The sequence below is a fragment of the Chanodichthys erythropterus genome, chromosome 20 (assembly GCF_024489055.1).
Source record: "Chanodichthys erythropterus isolate Z2021 chromosome 20, ASM2448905v1, whole genome shotgun sequence".
Classification (NCBI taxonomy): Eukaryota; Metazoa; Chordata; class Actinopteri; order Cypriniformes; family Xenocyprididae; genus Chanodichthys; species Chanodichthys erythropterus.
The window spans coordinates 15521158-15535456 of record NC_090240.1 but is presented as its reverse complement, the minus strand read 5'-3'; the positions used below and the strand labels follow the sequence as shown (position 1 = coordinate 15535456).

At 35.6% G+C, this 14299-nt stretch overlaps 1 protein-coding gene across 1 annotated transcript; it reads left to right on the top strand.

Moving 5' to 3' along the window:
• The first annotated feature begins 252 nt into the window (after positions 1-252).
• Positions 253-14167, top strand: ppp4r2a (protein phosphatase 4, regulatory subunit 2a). Its single transcript, XM_067370961.1, has 9 exons — positions 253-416; positions 1004-1085; positions 4169-4339; positions 5315-5408; positions 5538-5575; positions 5700-5774; positions 5938-6075; positions 9343-9638; positions 12646-14167. Exons 1-9 carry the CDS (start codon positions 383-385, stop codon positions 12984-12986), a joined length of 1269 nt encoding a protein of 422 aa, XP_067227062.1. The 5' UTR covers positions 253-382; the 3' UTR covers positions 12987-14167.
• The last annotated feature ends 132 nt before the right edge of the window (positions 14168-14299 follow it).

The window sequence follows — 14299 nt, the reverse complement described above, 5'->3', positions numbered from 1 at the left end:
CAAAACCAACCAGAACTGCTTTATTATGCACTTTCCGGACTGAGAAATCACTGCCTCAGCCTAAATCAGCACCAACTAATTAGCTATGTACACTATAAATGTTACAAGTTCTACTTGTAATATTACCTTCAATGATTTATTTAACGTTGACGGATACATATGAGTTACAGTTTACGATTTAAAAGATTGTTTCATGCTCCTCTATGCCAGAACAGTTTTCATAAACATCCAGATCTGGCGCATGCGCAGTAGCAGCAGTCGGGCAGTGACGTCACCGGCGCCATATTAAAGATTTGCTGCTGTTTTCTCCGTGTTGCTGTTGCCATCTTTCTGTTTCCAGCTGGACTCAGAGAGACCAGAGAGTAGCAAACATACCTCCGCAATGGAAATCGACACACTCCTGGGAGCCTTCAGAGGTACCGCTAACAAATAATGAATAACAGAAAAGGTTTGGCAAATTCGTTAGCTTGTAAGCTAAGCTAGGAAAGCAAACTAGCAGCCGATGCTAGGTGCTGGTCATGCCGGAAAAAGCATTAAATATCACTAATAAACGATATAGATTGATTCTCAACAATACACAGAAAATGTGTTTGAGTTGATCTTGTCGATGTACCGCGTCGGAAGTTGATAAAGTCCTCTGCTATCCGGGAACAGACAGAAAGCCGGTTAGCTGTGAGCTACACTGCTGTTACTGTGAGCTCAGAATACTCTGGTTTAGTCGCTTGTTTACTCTCTGAAACTTCTTACTTGCATTGACTTAGCTGCACAGTCAGCAAAAAAGTTTGTCGGGCACTTATTCCTGTGACTTAACTTTGTAGAGGAGTCTGCAACAGAAATCTCCATTTTAAAGTGATTCATTGGCATTTTTCATACAAAATTTCCGCATGAATTCACTCTACAAGTAAAGACAGGGAATAACAGTAAAATAAAATGTCAGTAATTTTGATAAACATTCCACAGGGCATTATTGAATCATGGTTGTTTACTGTGTTGTTCACTGTAGATTTCGAGAAGAAAGGAGAGAAAGAAACCTGCCCGATTTTGGATCAGTTTCTATCGCATGTTGCAAGAACAGGAGAGACCATGTAAGTCCAGCACTCTCACAGAGTCAAGGGTTCGTTCATCCAAAAATGAAATGTCATTAATTTCTCACCCTCATGTTATTCCACACCTGTAAGAACATCCTTCATCTTTGGAACATACATTAAGATATTTTTTGATGAATTCCAAGGTTATCATTCATGGAAAGCAATATAATTAAGGTCAGAAATGTAGTAAAGACATCATTAAAATAATCCTTAATGTTATGAAGCGACGTGAATACTTTTTGTGCGTAAAAACAAAACAAAAATAACGACTTTATTCAACAATTTCTTCTCTACCCTGTCAGACTCTTAGGCAGTGCAGCGCTTCCGTGTTTACGTCCCAACGCCAGCTCAGTATTGACCAGCTCCTGCGTCAGTATCACACGCATGCGTCGTGCGGCCAATACTGAGTCTGCATTCTGACGTAGAACCTGGAAGCGCTGCAACCAAAATGGCATAGGCGATTGACGGAGAGACAAATTTGTTGAATAAAGTTGTTTTTATTTTGTTTTTGTGCACAAAAAGTATTCTCGTCGCTTCATAACATTAAGGTTGAACCACTGCAGTCATGTTGACTATTTTAATGATGTCTTTACTACCTTTCTGGAGCTTGAATGTGGTAATTACTAGGGCTGGGTATTGACAATTTTCACGATTCGATTTCGATTCGATATTGATTATTTTGGATGTAGTATTTCAGTTACAGTACATGGCTAATTTTCTAGAGGAAAAAAATCTCAGCTAATGCTGTAAACTACACATGGAGTCAGTTGGTTCTACTATAATAATATTGAAGGTTAAATGAACTGATTTATTTACAGACACTTAAATTACACTCAATGATGTTTTTATTATAAATAAAGTTTAGAATTACATAATCATATTTCTACTCCAATTCGTTTTTTTGAAATACAAATATTTAAATCGTGGCTGTCAAAACTGATTTATTCAAACATGCATTAAATATTGAAGAACATTAATGAATATGTAACGGTGCATCGCTATATTTATCAGAATGCTGCTCTCTAGAGTTCACTTTTATAGCTGACTAATGAATTTATGGTCACTGAATATGTTTTCTGAGGTAAATGTGACGTTACGTTACATTGTTTACAAGCTGTTTTATTGAGTCTTTCCGTGGTTGAAGCACTGATTGAGCGATTACACGAGACATGATACGGTTTTCAGTAAGTTGTACTGTATATTTTAACATTCCTTCAGATGTTCATGTTTATTTCACTGTAACTGGTATTAAAGCGGAGGAGAGGATGATCACATGCTTCTCTTTAACTGAGGCGCTAAAGCAATCCGTCACGCCACGTTAAACAGCGCCAAAACGGTATTTATTTTTTGAATCTCATAATAAGATATAATAAATTTTTACCCAGCCCTACGTTGCTTTCTATTGAGGATAAAACGCTTCTTGATTAAAAACAATCTTGGATTGCATCAAAAATATCTTAATTTGTGTTCTGAAGATGGACGAAGGTCTACGGGTGAGTAATAAATGGCAGAAATTTCAGGTGCATCCCAATTTGTGCACTTATGCACTATTCTATGACGTTTTTAAGTATAAATAGTGTGAGTAGTGCGTTCACTCAGAAAATTCCCCCAAAAAAAGAGTAAACTTTAAATACCCGGATGATGCACTAAATTAACGGAAAAAAACGAAGTGTGGAATGTTGGACACTTCGTGCACTCTACTGTCACAGCTTTAATTACGTATTGGAGAGGAACGGGCTGTCAGATTCTGATGTTTAATGACAAAATAACCTTATACAATTCACACACTACATGGATGAGTACCTAGTGCATAAGTACATAGTGTATAGTGCATCATTTGGGATGCAACTTTCATTTTTGGGTGAACTAACCCTTTAAATGCACTTGTGTTTATGCTATTGTAGAAAGAATATTGCTTTATTCACAAGTATTTTAAAGTCAGCATGAAACGGAAGTTGCAATAGAGAATATGAAGCTACATCACACTGTGATGCATTCTGGGGTGGTGTCTCCATCTTAAAAGGCTTGCCATATGCAAAATTAATACCGATGTTCTGGTTTTTACTTTAAATTAAATATTCATATGCTTCATGGCATTATTTGCAGGGAAGAGAAGCTATTTTATTGTATTGCATGTAGGGATGGACTGAATGATAATGTAAGTGCTCACCATGAAAATCAGAATTGACAGTTATTTATTTATTTTTTTTATGGGATATTGCAGTATTTTAAAAGACTTATCCATGCACATTATTTAAATAATAATAATAATGTTCCCTTGTAATCTTTTAATCTAAAGCATTAACTTCCCATGCCCCTGACAAAGACATCTCTTCTGATACCGTGCCGAAAAATGGTTCATTACTCGAAGCTTTTAACACAGTGCGCCTTAGCGACATCTGGTGGTCAGACTTGTTTTTTCCACCATATGTAACAAATCATCGCAGAGCAGATCTACGGCTTGAAAAAGCATGTAACCAAACAAAGCTTTGGAAGTCCGTAACATACGGAATCACTTGTCTTGGATCAATACAGTTCTTTCTAATCTAATCTCATATAAATTAATCTGTGACAATGAGTGCACAACTCATGTATAGCCTGATCATCGGATTCACATATTAATCAATAATATAGTAGATAGTAGAGTAGTTGAAAAAATATTTTGGGTGAGCTTTTTTTAACCCTTATGTTCTGTTCAGGATCTCTGAGAGCCCAGCAATAAAACATGAGTTAATGCATTTTCCTTTTATCCATCAACTGAAGCGCCAATTTTTTCAAATCAGCTGTCCCAATTTTCCGATACTGCATGAAGTTCAAAGCTTCAAACGTCATCAATCACGTGGTATTGTCATTTCGATACAAGCATCGGTAATATGTGTGATACACTAGTGCTTTGAAAAGTTTCACTCGGATATACGTCACAATAGAGAGGAAAAGGCGTTCATAATTTTCTTTTCATGCTGACTTTATATGCGATTTTACCCATTCAGAGTGTGTTGTTAGAGTAGAGAAATTTCTAAATTCCTTTGTTGAATTGCCTATTTCATTATCTTTATTGAATCATTTACAATATTCCTCAGCATTCAATGGTCTCAGTTTAAAAACTACTTCCTATTCAAACTGGAGAAAGTGATGGATGATTTTAAAGCCTCATGTCCAGAGCAACGGGGACCTGCCAATCCAAACGTTGAGTACATTCCCTTTGAGGAGATGAAGCAGAGGATTCTCAAAATCGTCAACGGATACAACGGGTAAGAGACTCCAGACGTATTCCACAGTTCTTTATAGAGATGGGGAAAAACACTGATACTGCATAGTATCTTGATATTTTGAGTGGGGCTATTTAATTAATACATGGAAGCCAAGTGTTAATTGATTCAGGGCCTGAATTATAGCTCAGGATTGCGATTATTGTGCATAAATGCGGGAAATAATGATTATTCTTTCTCTCAGCTGTCATTTTGCAAGTAAATAATTTCTCTCTCGGACACACGCACAGTGAGCTGTGTGATAAGGAAGCGCATTCTCACATAATATGAGTTGTAAAAACAAATACATTGGCTTGAAATGTGCAAAAAAATTATTTGACAACTGTAATTTCTATTAAAATATGTTTAAAATGTGAGGAAAGAAATATTGAACGAAGGAGATGGATACGAAGATGTGAAATGAACAGACTGAGAACTTTATCTTATTAGATAAAAACGTATATGGACAAAGTTTTCCTTTGAGGACATTTGCAGTTGAAAAAGGTAATCGCTATGCATTTTATTGCAATACTCAGCATATCGCATGATGTTTAAAATCACAATATTGTATTGTGGCTTAAAGGGATAATTCACCCTGAAATTGTCTTTTTTTTTTTTTTTCTTTCAGTTTTTGTCTTACTCACCATCAAGATGTTCCAAACCTGTATGAGTTTTTTTTTTTTTAACACAAAAGATGATATTTTAAAGAATGTTGGTAGCCAGACAGTTAACAGCACCCACTGATTTCCATAGTAGGGAAAAAAATGGAAGTCAGTGGGTGCCGCCAACTGTCTGGATACCAACATTCTTTAAAATATCTACTTGAAACTCATGAGGGAGTAAATGACAATTTTCATTTTTGGGCGAACTATCCCTTTAAGAATCATGATAATATTGTATCATGGGGCCTCTGGTGATTCCCACCCCTAGTTGTTTAGTCCCTCTGTGAAAATATTAAAATGATTTTTTTTTCTTCAGGATTCCTTTCACTATTCAGCGTCTTTGTGAGCTTCTTACTGAGCCGAAAAGAAACTACACAGGAACAGACAAGTTCCTCAGGGGTGTGGAGAAGGTATGATGCATTTAAGGAAATGAACAATTGTTTGAGAACAGATTATTTGTAGTTGATGATTAAGTCAGATTAAAACACTCTACTCAGTTAAAAACAAGTATAATTTATTTATTTTTTATTTTTTTCCAGAATGTGATGGTGGTCAGTTGTGTGTATCCTACCTCAGAGTGAGTTAAACTCTCTTTCTGCTCTATTTTACGATTTTGTGAGTGGGCAGCTTTCAGTATCAGCTTTTTGTAATGTTTTTAAAAACCACTCCACTGTCCTTAATACCATCTTTTATTTTTAAAGGAAAAAAGGGTCAGGTTGTGTGAACAGAATGAATGGTGTCATGTTCCCTGGCAACACTTCAGCTTTTCCAGATAGGTGAGTTTATCGCTTTAACCACCATTGTGGAAACTTTGAAAAGTGCCTCATGGGTCACTAAACCAATTCAGTTTGAAATGTTAGTGCTCACTGTAGAGAGGGATTAGTAGATGAACCTAATTTTACTGTCTGATGGTTTGATGTTTCTTTGATTGTCTGATAGAAATGTGAATGGTCCAGGAACACCCAGGCCACTGAACAGACCAAAACTCTCCTTGTCCAGCAGTGTAGCTACCAACGGCCTTCCTGACAGCACAGAAAGCAAAGAACAGGTCTCTGAGCAATCTGAGAGAACAGTCAAGTAAGTGCCAAATGCCAATGTGTGCATTAGAGTTGCTCTAACGTCACCCGAACCTGCTGTTAAAAATAAATCATCCACCCGCCATTCACACAGAACTATGATTTTCTCTGATTTAGATATCCACGCCTGACCCACACAATGATTCAAATTCTCATTGTTAAGCGTGATGATATGGTAACATATTACACTGAAGTAGGATACTTTTAAAGGGTTAGTTCACCCAAAAACGATAATATAATATGAATAATATAAACAAAATAATGTCATTAATTACTCATCCTCATGTCGTTCCACAATCGTAAGACCTTCGTTCATCAATTAAGATATTTTGATGAAATCCGAGAGGTATCTGACCCACACACACCTTTTGACGTTCAGGAAGGTAGTTGAAAACATGGTTAAAATGGTCAGTGTGACTGCAGTGGTTCAACCTTAATGTTATGAAGTGATGAGAATACTTTTTGTGCACAAAAACAAAAGAAAAATAATGACTTTATTCAACAATTTGAACCATTTTCATACGTAGTGTAGGCTTCCTTGTTTACGTCTGAATGCCGACTCGTTATTGGCCGAAGCTGAACACGTGAGCAGCACGACGTATGCATGTGATGCTGACACAGGATCCAGCCAATAATGAGCCGGCGTTCGGATGTAAACAAGGAAGCCTGCACTGAGTTCACTACGTATGACAGCGGTTCAAATTGTTGAATAAAGTTGATATTTTTGTTTTGTTTTTGCGCAAAAAAAATATTCTCATCACTTCATAACAGTAAAGTTGAGCCACTGTAGTGTTCTTGTGTTCTGAAGATGAATGAAGGTCTTATGGGTTTGTAACGACATGAGGGTGAGTAACTGACAGAATTTTCATTTTTGGGTGAACTAACCCTTTAAATGAACGTTTGTCTTTGGCAAAATTACACAAAGGCCGGATATAGGCTTTATTAGTTTGTCATATTCAGCACTTCACAGCCGTTATATATGAAATACCCAGCGCTTGATTGGTCCTGATTAACTACTTCACTAAAACGCTCCCAGACTGTACTTTTCCTTCCTTATGTTTTATTTTTAATACCCATTTTTGAAATTTTACTCGGCTCTGTTTTTGCCTCCATTGCTGCTTAAACAACTGGACTCCACAACTGCGTAGCTTAATGAGAGTCTGCAAATTAGTGCATGATGAAAAATTCAGCTTTAAACACATTAATATTTCTTTCATTATGTTGGAAAACACTCTTATCATAATAATTACTTTTAAGCTTGTGTATATATTTAGTTAAAGCTGTTAAAGTCTTATTTCCCCCAAAAATGAAAATTATCCTATGATTCACTCACTCTCAAGCCATCCTAGATCTGCTGGGAGGGTGGGAAAAGCCAGGATATTTTTAAATATATCTCTGATTGTGTTCATCTGAAAGAAGATTGTCATATTACACCTAGGATGGCTTGAGGGTGAGTAAATCATGGGATAATTTTCATTTTGGGGTAAACTATCCCTTTAAGTTGAGCAATATCTCATGCATTTTTTTTTCCTTTGTGTTTAATATAATGACCACTAGGAGGTGCTCTAGGCATGTTTTCCTTGGTTGGTTTGCCCTGAAGAGATAACGTTGTTGTAGAAAACGATAGTGAGTGAAAGAGTGAGTCAGTTTTGTTGCGTGTCTTTTTTAAAATCAACAGTTAATGATTTATCTCTCCTCTCATTTTTATTGGCCGCCTGACCCGAGGATCATCCGCCATGTCTGTGGATATAACCGTGATCCACGCATCACTAGTGTGCATGTGACACTCTTGTTCTAACCGTGTAGCCCCACTGTTTAAAGACCATATGGAAGATTTAATGAATGCAGGGTTTTTTTTGTTTTTTATGTCTTACTAATTTCACAGCTATCGTTTTACATACTTAAATTCTTAATATTTTTTTATATACTAACTTTTTGCTTAATTTGACAATTTCAGAAAGTACAGTTTAACTGAAAGGATATTTATCTTTTTTATTGACGTGTTTATTTCCCGCTCTGAAAAGTATGATCTACGTGAATTGCGTAAATCGGAGAAAAAATGGTTTTGGGGGGCGGAATGCTGGTTTACTGTATGATGATTGAAATCGCAAACAATTAAACAATTTACATCCTAAACGATTACTAAATAAACTGCAAAATGTTACATTTTCTCATACATTTATTTCATGCACGGATTGCTCCTGACAGCGCTGCACAAGCTTGCGGCGCCATCTGCGGGACACTATTAGCATGGGTTCAAAGGGCCAAATGTGAGTAAAATCGGCGTTGAAACGGTGTTACTCGCCAGTTGCCCGGTAACTTTTTTTTTTTTTTTTTTTTTTTTATGAATTTTGACAATGCATAGTGGTGAGAATGTGATATGGCTTAATGCGATTTATCAAATCGCAACGTTTGTGATGTGATCATAAATGTATAATCTGACGCACTGCATGTTTCAGAGTAAAGCCCAGAACTGTTTTCAGTTTCGATTCACAGTAAATGCTACTCTGCAAGTGCTGTGTTAGATTTATAAATGATTCTCAAGACTAATTACTCAGTTTTTGTCAATAAAAAGAAACTATAAAGTTTCCCTGCATTTTTACGTCAAAATAAAAGCTCAGTGGTTTAACATTTGTAAACCAAGACATTAAGACAACCATAAATGTTAGTATTGTAATTGTGCTGTTGTTCTTTGAAATAAAATAATGATGATAACTAATAATTATGTTAATATTAATAATAATTCTATTAATACTTTTATTATAGTATATATTGTATCATAATATATTATCATGATTATTAAATACTTACAGTGCAATAGTATGTATTGTTATATAAGTATATCAATTTTTAATCTGAAAAAATGCTTTTGAGGTGAAGAAAAAAAAACTATTGACACCTCAACTGGGCTGCAGTCACTTTATTTTTATTTTTATCACAATTTGTTTAGATTATCATAGTTTTAAATGTGCAGTAAGTTTTATGATAGATTTTCATAGTTTAAGTTAAGTCTGTTTTTAAAATCTGTACTTAAAGCATTTGAAAGTAACAAAAATAAATGAAGGCATAATAATTTCCAAGACAGCTTAAATGTCACCTTTTATTTAAAAAAATAAAATAAAATGCTGAAATCGGTTAGTTTTAATACAAAAAGAGAACCTTTTGATATCAGTAAATGCATGACTTTGACCGTAAACTTACAGAATAAAAGCTGTGAAAACTGTAACTGTGTATTTGGAGTCTTAACCTTTTTTTTTTTCTTTTATAGAGAGTCTTCAGCATCAGAAGCAGAAGGTTCACACGTTGGTCCAGTGAAGAGTAAACATTGTGAAGATGAGGATGCAACGAACGCTGAGATGCATGAAGCCAAGAGGCTCAAATTTGACAAAGCGGAAGAAGAGGATGAAGATGATGATGAAGATGAAATGGAGAAAGAACCAGATGAAAAGCAGTTGTCCTGCATATCAATAGCAGAGAGCTCATCGGATCTACCGCAGTCCTCATCAGACGTCACTGCAGAGGTGAAGGATAATAAACCTGACGAATCCATCGCTGAAGACCAAGGTACGTCTTTTTTACAGTTTCAGAACAGAACCGTGTTTGGACTTCTCAGCAGACCTTTGGCATACACACACAGACATATGTGGGGAGATTTTTTATTTATTTTTTTTTTAACGCAGTTAGAATTATTCTTTTTTTTTACGTTTAATTGAAGCATCTGGAACTTTTCCATTCATTTAAAGTGTTTTGCCAATCATCATAGTGGCTTCTGGGATGGTCAAATACTTGCTAATGTTGCAGTTGGGTTATTAGCGTATGACACTGTCTTAGGCTGTTTTCAAATTTGGTTTGATTGTTTGGTCTCATTTCCCCGATGGTCTTTTTAATATCGTATTATGTGGCTCAGATCCACAATGCATTTATATTATCAACATGAGTTCTAGCGGCAGCTGTTTACCACTGTAGCTAGGTAACCGTTCATGAGAACATGCCAAAAATGGAAAGTGCCATTTGGTTCACTTTTTTTTTTTTGTTGTTTTTCTTTTCTAAAACTAAATCCTGACATGCACAGCGAAGGCAATTTCTGCAGACATGAGCAGCAATGAAAAATGCATTATACTATAATAGGCTTCCACATAATAAACCAGATTACTTTGTCATTTGCTAACAGTACAGCACATAAACCCTACCCCAAAATCCCATTTTAGAGGTTTGGTGCACAGCCTCGTTTAGAAAACATACTCGTCCCCCTCTTCCTGTCAGTCTGGTGGTGCTTACACTGGACGTTTAATATGTCCAGTGTCATTGCAGGCTTTTAAACCTTTAAATATATCTTTCTCTACTATGGGGGTATAAAAGGAGGGAAGCCCCCCATCTGATGACTGATAAAGCCAGTTGGATTTAGTGGTGGTTGTGAATTCCTTCAATAAATGGAGAGATGCTCTGCAATAATACACTAACAGTAAAAAGTTTGGACACATTAATTATTAATGTTATACACATTTTAGAATCTTACTGTCATTAAAACTAAGAAATAATGCACATGAAAGTATGGGAATATGACATGATTTTGTATGTTTTATGATTATTGACGATCATTATTAATATACTTTTTGTGCAATTTTAGTTTTATAAAGAAGTTCATATTTGGATTTAGGACATTTAATCCTTGTAGCGTATTTTATATATTTTGAATTGATTTTGATTGAATATATTGGTAACGCTTTACAATACGGTTCATTAGTTAAACATTAATGTATTAACTAACATGAACTAATCTTGAGCAATCTTCGTTAATGTTAATGAAAATACAGTTGTTCATTGTTCATGTCAGTTCACAGTGCATTAACTAATGTTAAGATGTTAATAATGTATTAGTAAATGTTGAAATTGAAATAAACAAAGATTAATGAATGCTGTAGAAATGCAGTTCATTATTAGTTTAACTAATGAAGATAACTAATGTTAACTAATGACCTTATTGTAAAGTGTTACCGATGGCCTGGGTGACTGAAAATCACCATAGATACACTACCAGTTTGGAATTATGATTTTTTTGATGTTTTTGAAAAGTTTCTCATGCCCACCAAGGTTGCATTTATTTGATCAAAGCATACAGTAAAAACTTCATATTGTGAAATAGTATTACAATTAAAATTTTTAAAAACATTTTAAAATTTAATTTACTGTGATGGCAAAGTTTAATTTTCAGCATCATTACTCCAGACTTCAGTGAGGCATGATCCTTCAGAAATCATTATAATATGCTAATTTTAAAGTTTTAAAGCTGCAACGCCCAGTGCTTTATACAATATGAGAACATAAATAAATATATAATTATAAAAAAATATAAAATAAAACTATAAAAACTAATATAAATATATCAAACCCCAAAGCACACACAAATTTAAAAACGGACATACATTCAGCAGAACTAATATCCACTGGCAAACTGTTCCAGAACTTTGGAGCCCTTACTGCAAATGCTCCATCTTCTTTAGTTTATATATTTGGTTCTTGGAACACTCCGCAGTTTGTTAAAAGAAGATCTAAGGGCTCTTTCACACAGATTGCAGTGGAATGGAGAAAAACGCAATGTCTGGAGACAAGTTTTTTTTTTTTTTTTTTTTTTTTAAAGTGTAACCGATTTTTACTTGAGCACCACTTTTTTAAAACCCTATGTCATGCGTGAGACGCTGCAAAAGTTGTGACGCAAGCGCAGCGCTCATGGAAAACAATGGAAAAGTAGTGCATTTGAATGGAAAACGTGTTCTGTCCCCTAAGACGTCTCACTTTCTTGTATTTGATGCTCAAAAAAAAGAAACGTTACTTGGTATCAATGTTGAAAACGGTTGTGCTGCTTCATATTTTTGTGAAAATGGTAATGCACTACCATTCAGAAGTTTGTAAGATTTAAAAAAAAATTATAAGGTTGCATCAAATATGACAGTAAAGACAATTTGTCACAAGTCTTTTTTTTTTTTTTTTTTTCATTTCAAATAAAATCCTGTTCATTCATCAAAGAATCTTGAAAATGTATTACGGTTTCCACAATATTAAGCAGCAAAAACTTGTCAACATTGATAAGAACAATTTTTAATTAATTATCAAGCACCAATAATAATTAAGCATTATATTAGAATGATTTCTGAAGGATCATGTGACACTTGACTGGAGTAATGATGCTGAAAATTCAGCTTTGTCATCACATGGATAAGCTTTCTTAAATATATTAAAATAGAAAACAGCCATTTTAAATGGTAATGCTGTGAAATACTAGTTTGTTTGTTTGTTTTTTAAATGAAATGCAGCTTTCATGAGCATAAGAGGTTTTTTTTTTTTTTTTTTTTTTTTTTAAAGCTACAAATCTTAATTGTTCAGTGTAAAATAATCATATTTGGGTTCAATCAGTGTAAAATAAGTCACTAATGTTAATTTTTCTTGTTTTATTTCAACCAGCTTGTTCATGTGAGTAACTGCTGTGCTAATATTTTTTTTTATATCTTTGCATATCAGCAGCTGTTGAGCATCTCTTTGCATACATGACATTTTTCTGCTCCTCTCTCTACAGAACCCTCTAGTACACAGTCAGAGGTCGTAGAAAACGGGGTTGACAAATCTGCTTCGGAAGATTCACCTGACCCTTCCCACAATCAGGCGACCGTCAGGGAATCGGACCTATCGGAGCAGCAGCCGGTGAGGGAAGAGAGCGCCGAGGCTCAGGAAGCGGAGGAGAAAAATGACCCTGTCAGCAGTAGCAGCAATAACAGCAGTGACGAGGGAGTGTCCAGTGCAGAGACTCTATCTGCATGTCCCAGCAGTTCCACAGAGCTGGCAGCAGAGGGCAGTACCACTGCAGAAATCAGTTCAGACAGCTCAGAGACTGCAGATGACACCATGGAGCAAGACTGAAACGGGGCCCCACGTTGTTGATTTTTACACTCTACTGTACAAACACCCCAAAAATCACTTATCCTGCAAGTTTAGCAGATCCTTTATAGACCTAGGGAGGAGGGCATCTGGTGACATCCCTAAAGACCTCTCGTGACCCTTCTCAGGGCATCTTCACTTAATATGGGTTTTTCTCTGAAGAACAACTTCAAAAACTGGAAGCTCATCTTTCTGGTGGTTTAGTGGAGCATTTGCCATTTGAATAACAAGAAAGCCTTGTGTACATGGCAGTTTTCTGTAATCCTGTTCTAATCATGGGAGTCTGTCAACACTTTCTAAAGTTGTTGGGTAAAACGCCCTTCAATTCAAATCAATCTCTCTCCTGCTCCTCTGAGCGTGAAAATGTGGCAAATCTTTGGTTGAATTTTTGTGAATGTGTGCATATGTTTGTAGGGGTAAGGGGTGTATGTGCACTTCCTTTAGTTTTGATTAGTCAACGAATGATCTCAGGATTCCCGTTGACCGGCAGACCAGTGTCTAAACATTCCAGGAGAACACCCCTTTTCTCCCAAATTGCCTTCTGTATTCATCTGCTGGCTTGTAGCACAAAGTGCTCAATGGCAGAATTAGACAGATTTCCTTTCTCTGCTAATTCTTTTTCTTTTATTTTTAGATCCTTTGATTTTAACTGCCTTCCCAGCATAGCACCGAAATGTATTAATCCACTGATGCTGGTAAATAGATTCTAAAATGGACTAATGTGATTTTCCATGCACTAGATATTCGAGTGCTGTTGGTTGCAATGTGTAACTTAATATAGTGAGCTTGTCTTTTCAACCGACATAATGTGCTTAACCACTATTGAGCCATCCTTATTTGTCATAATCTTTTCATTTTGTTTCATCAAATAATGGCAAACAGTTGTATGAAGGTTTAAATGAGCAACACTGTCAACAAACACGTCTCTTAAACTGTACTTTACATGCTTCCTACAGACATGTATACAGGCTGTCCTACCCATACTTATTTCCACAGCTCCTTTTTGATATGTAGAATTTTTAAATTAGATTTTGTAGATTATGATATGTGTTCACTGCTTTTGTGAAAAGTGAAATTGTATGATCTCCATGTGAACTGAATGCTTGGGCTTTCAACAGTATTCCTGAAGAGCAATAAAAGTTCACGTTAAAAGCAGTGATGTGCTTAATCCGAGGCATTTCTAACCTTTTATCTGAATAAAACTCTTTGGAAGAAGCAGGTCAGACACAATTCATTTGCACTACAATATTTGGTTAGGGAAAACTAAAACTGATTGACATCACATTTCATAAGTG

Bases quoted from the DNA above. Each gene is read 5' to 3' on its own strand.
- ppp4r2a (XM_067370961.1), top strand. From the start codon at position 383: ATGGAAATCGACACACTCCTGGGAGCCTTCAGAG. The intron at 417-1,003 runs GTACCGCTAACA...TGTTCACTGTAG, and splicing joins ACTCCTGGGAGCCTTCAGAG to ATTTCGAGAAGAAAGGAGAG. The intron at 9,639-12,645 runs GTACGTCTTTTT...CTCTCTCTACAG, and splicing joins ATCCATCGCTGAAGACCAAG to AACCCTCTAGTACACAGTCA.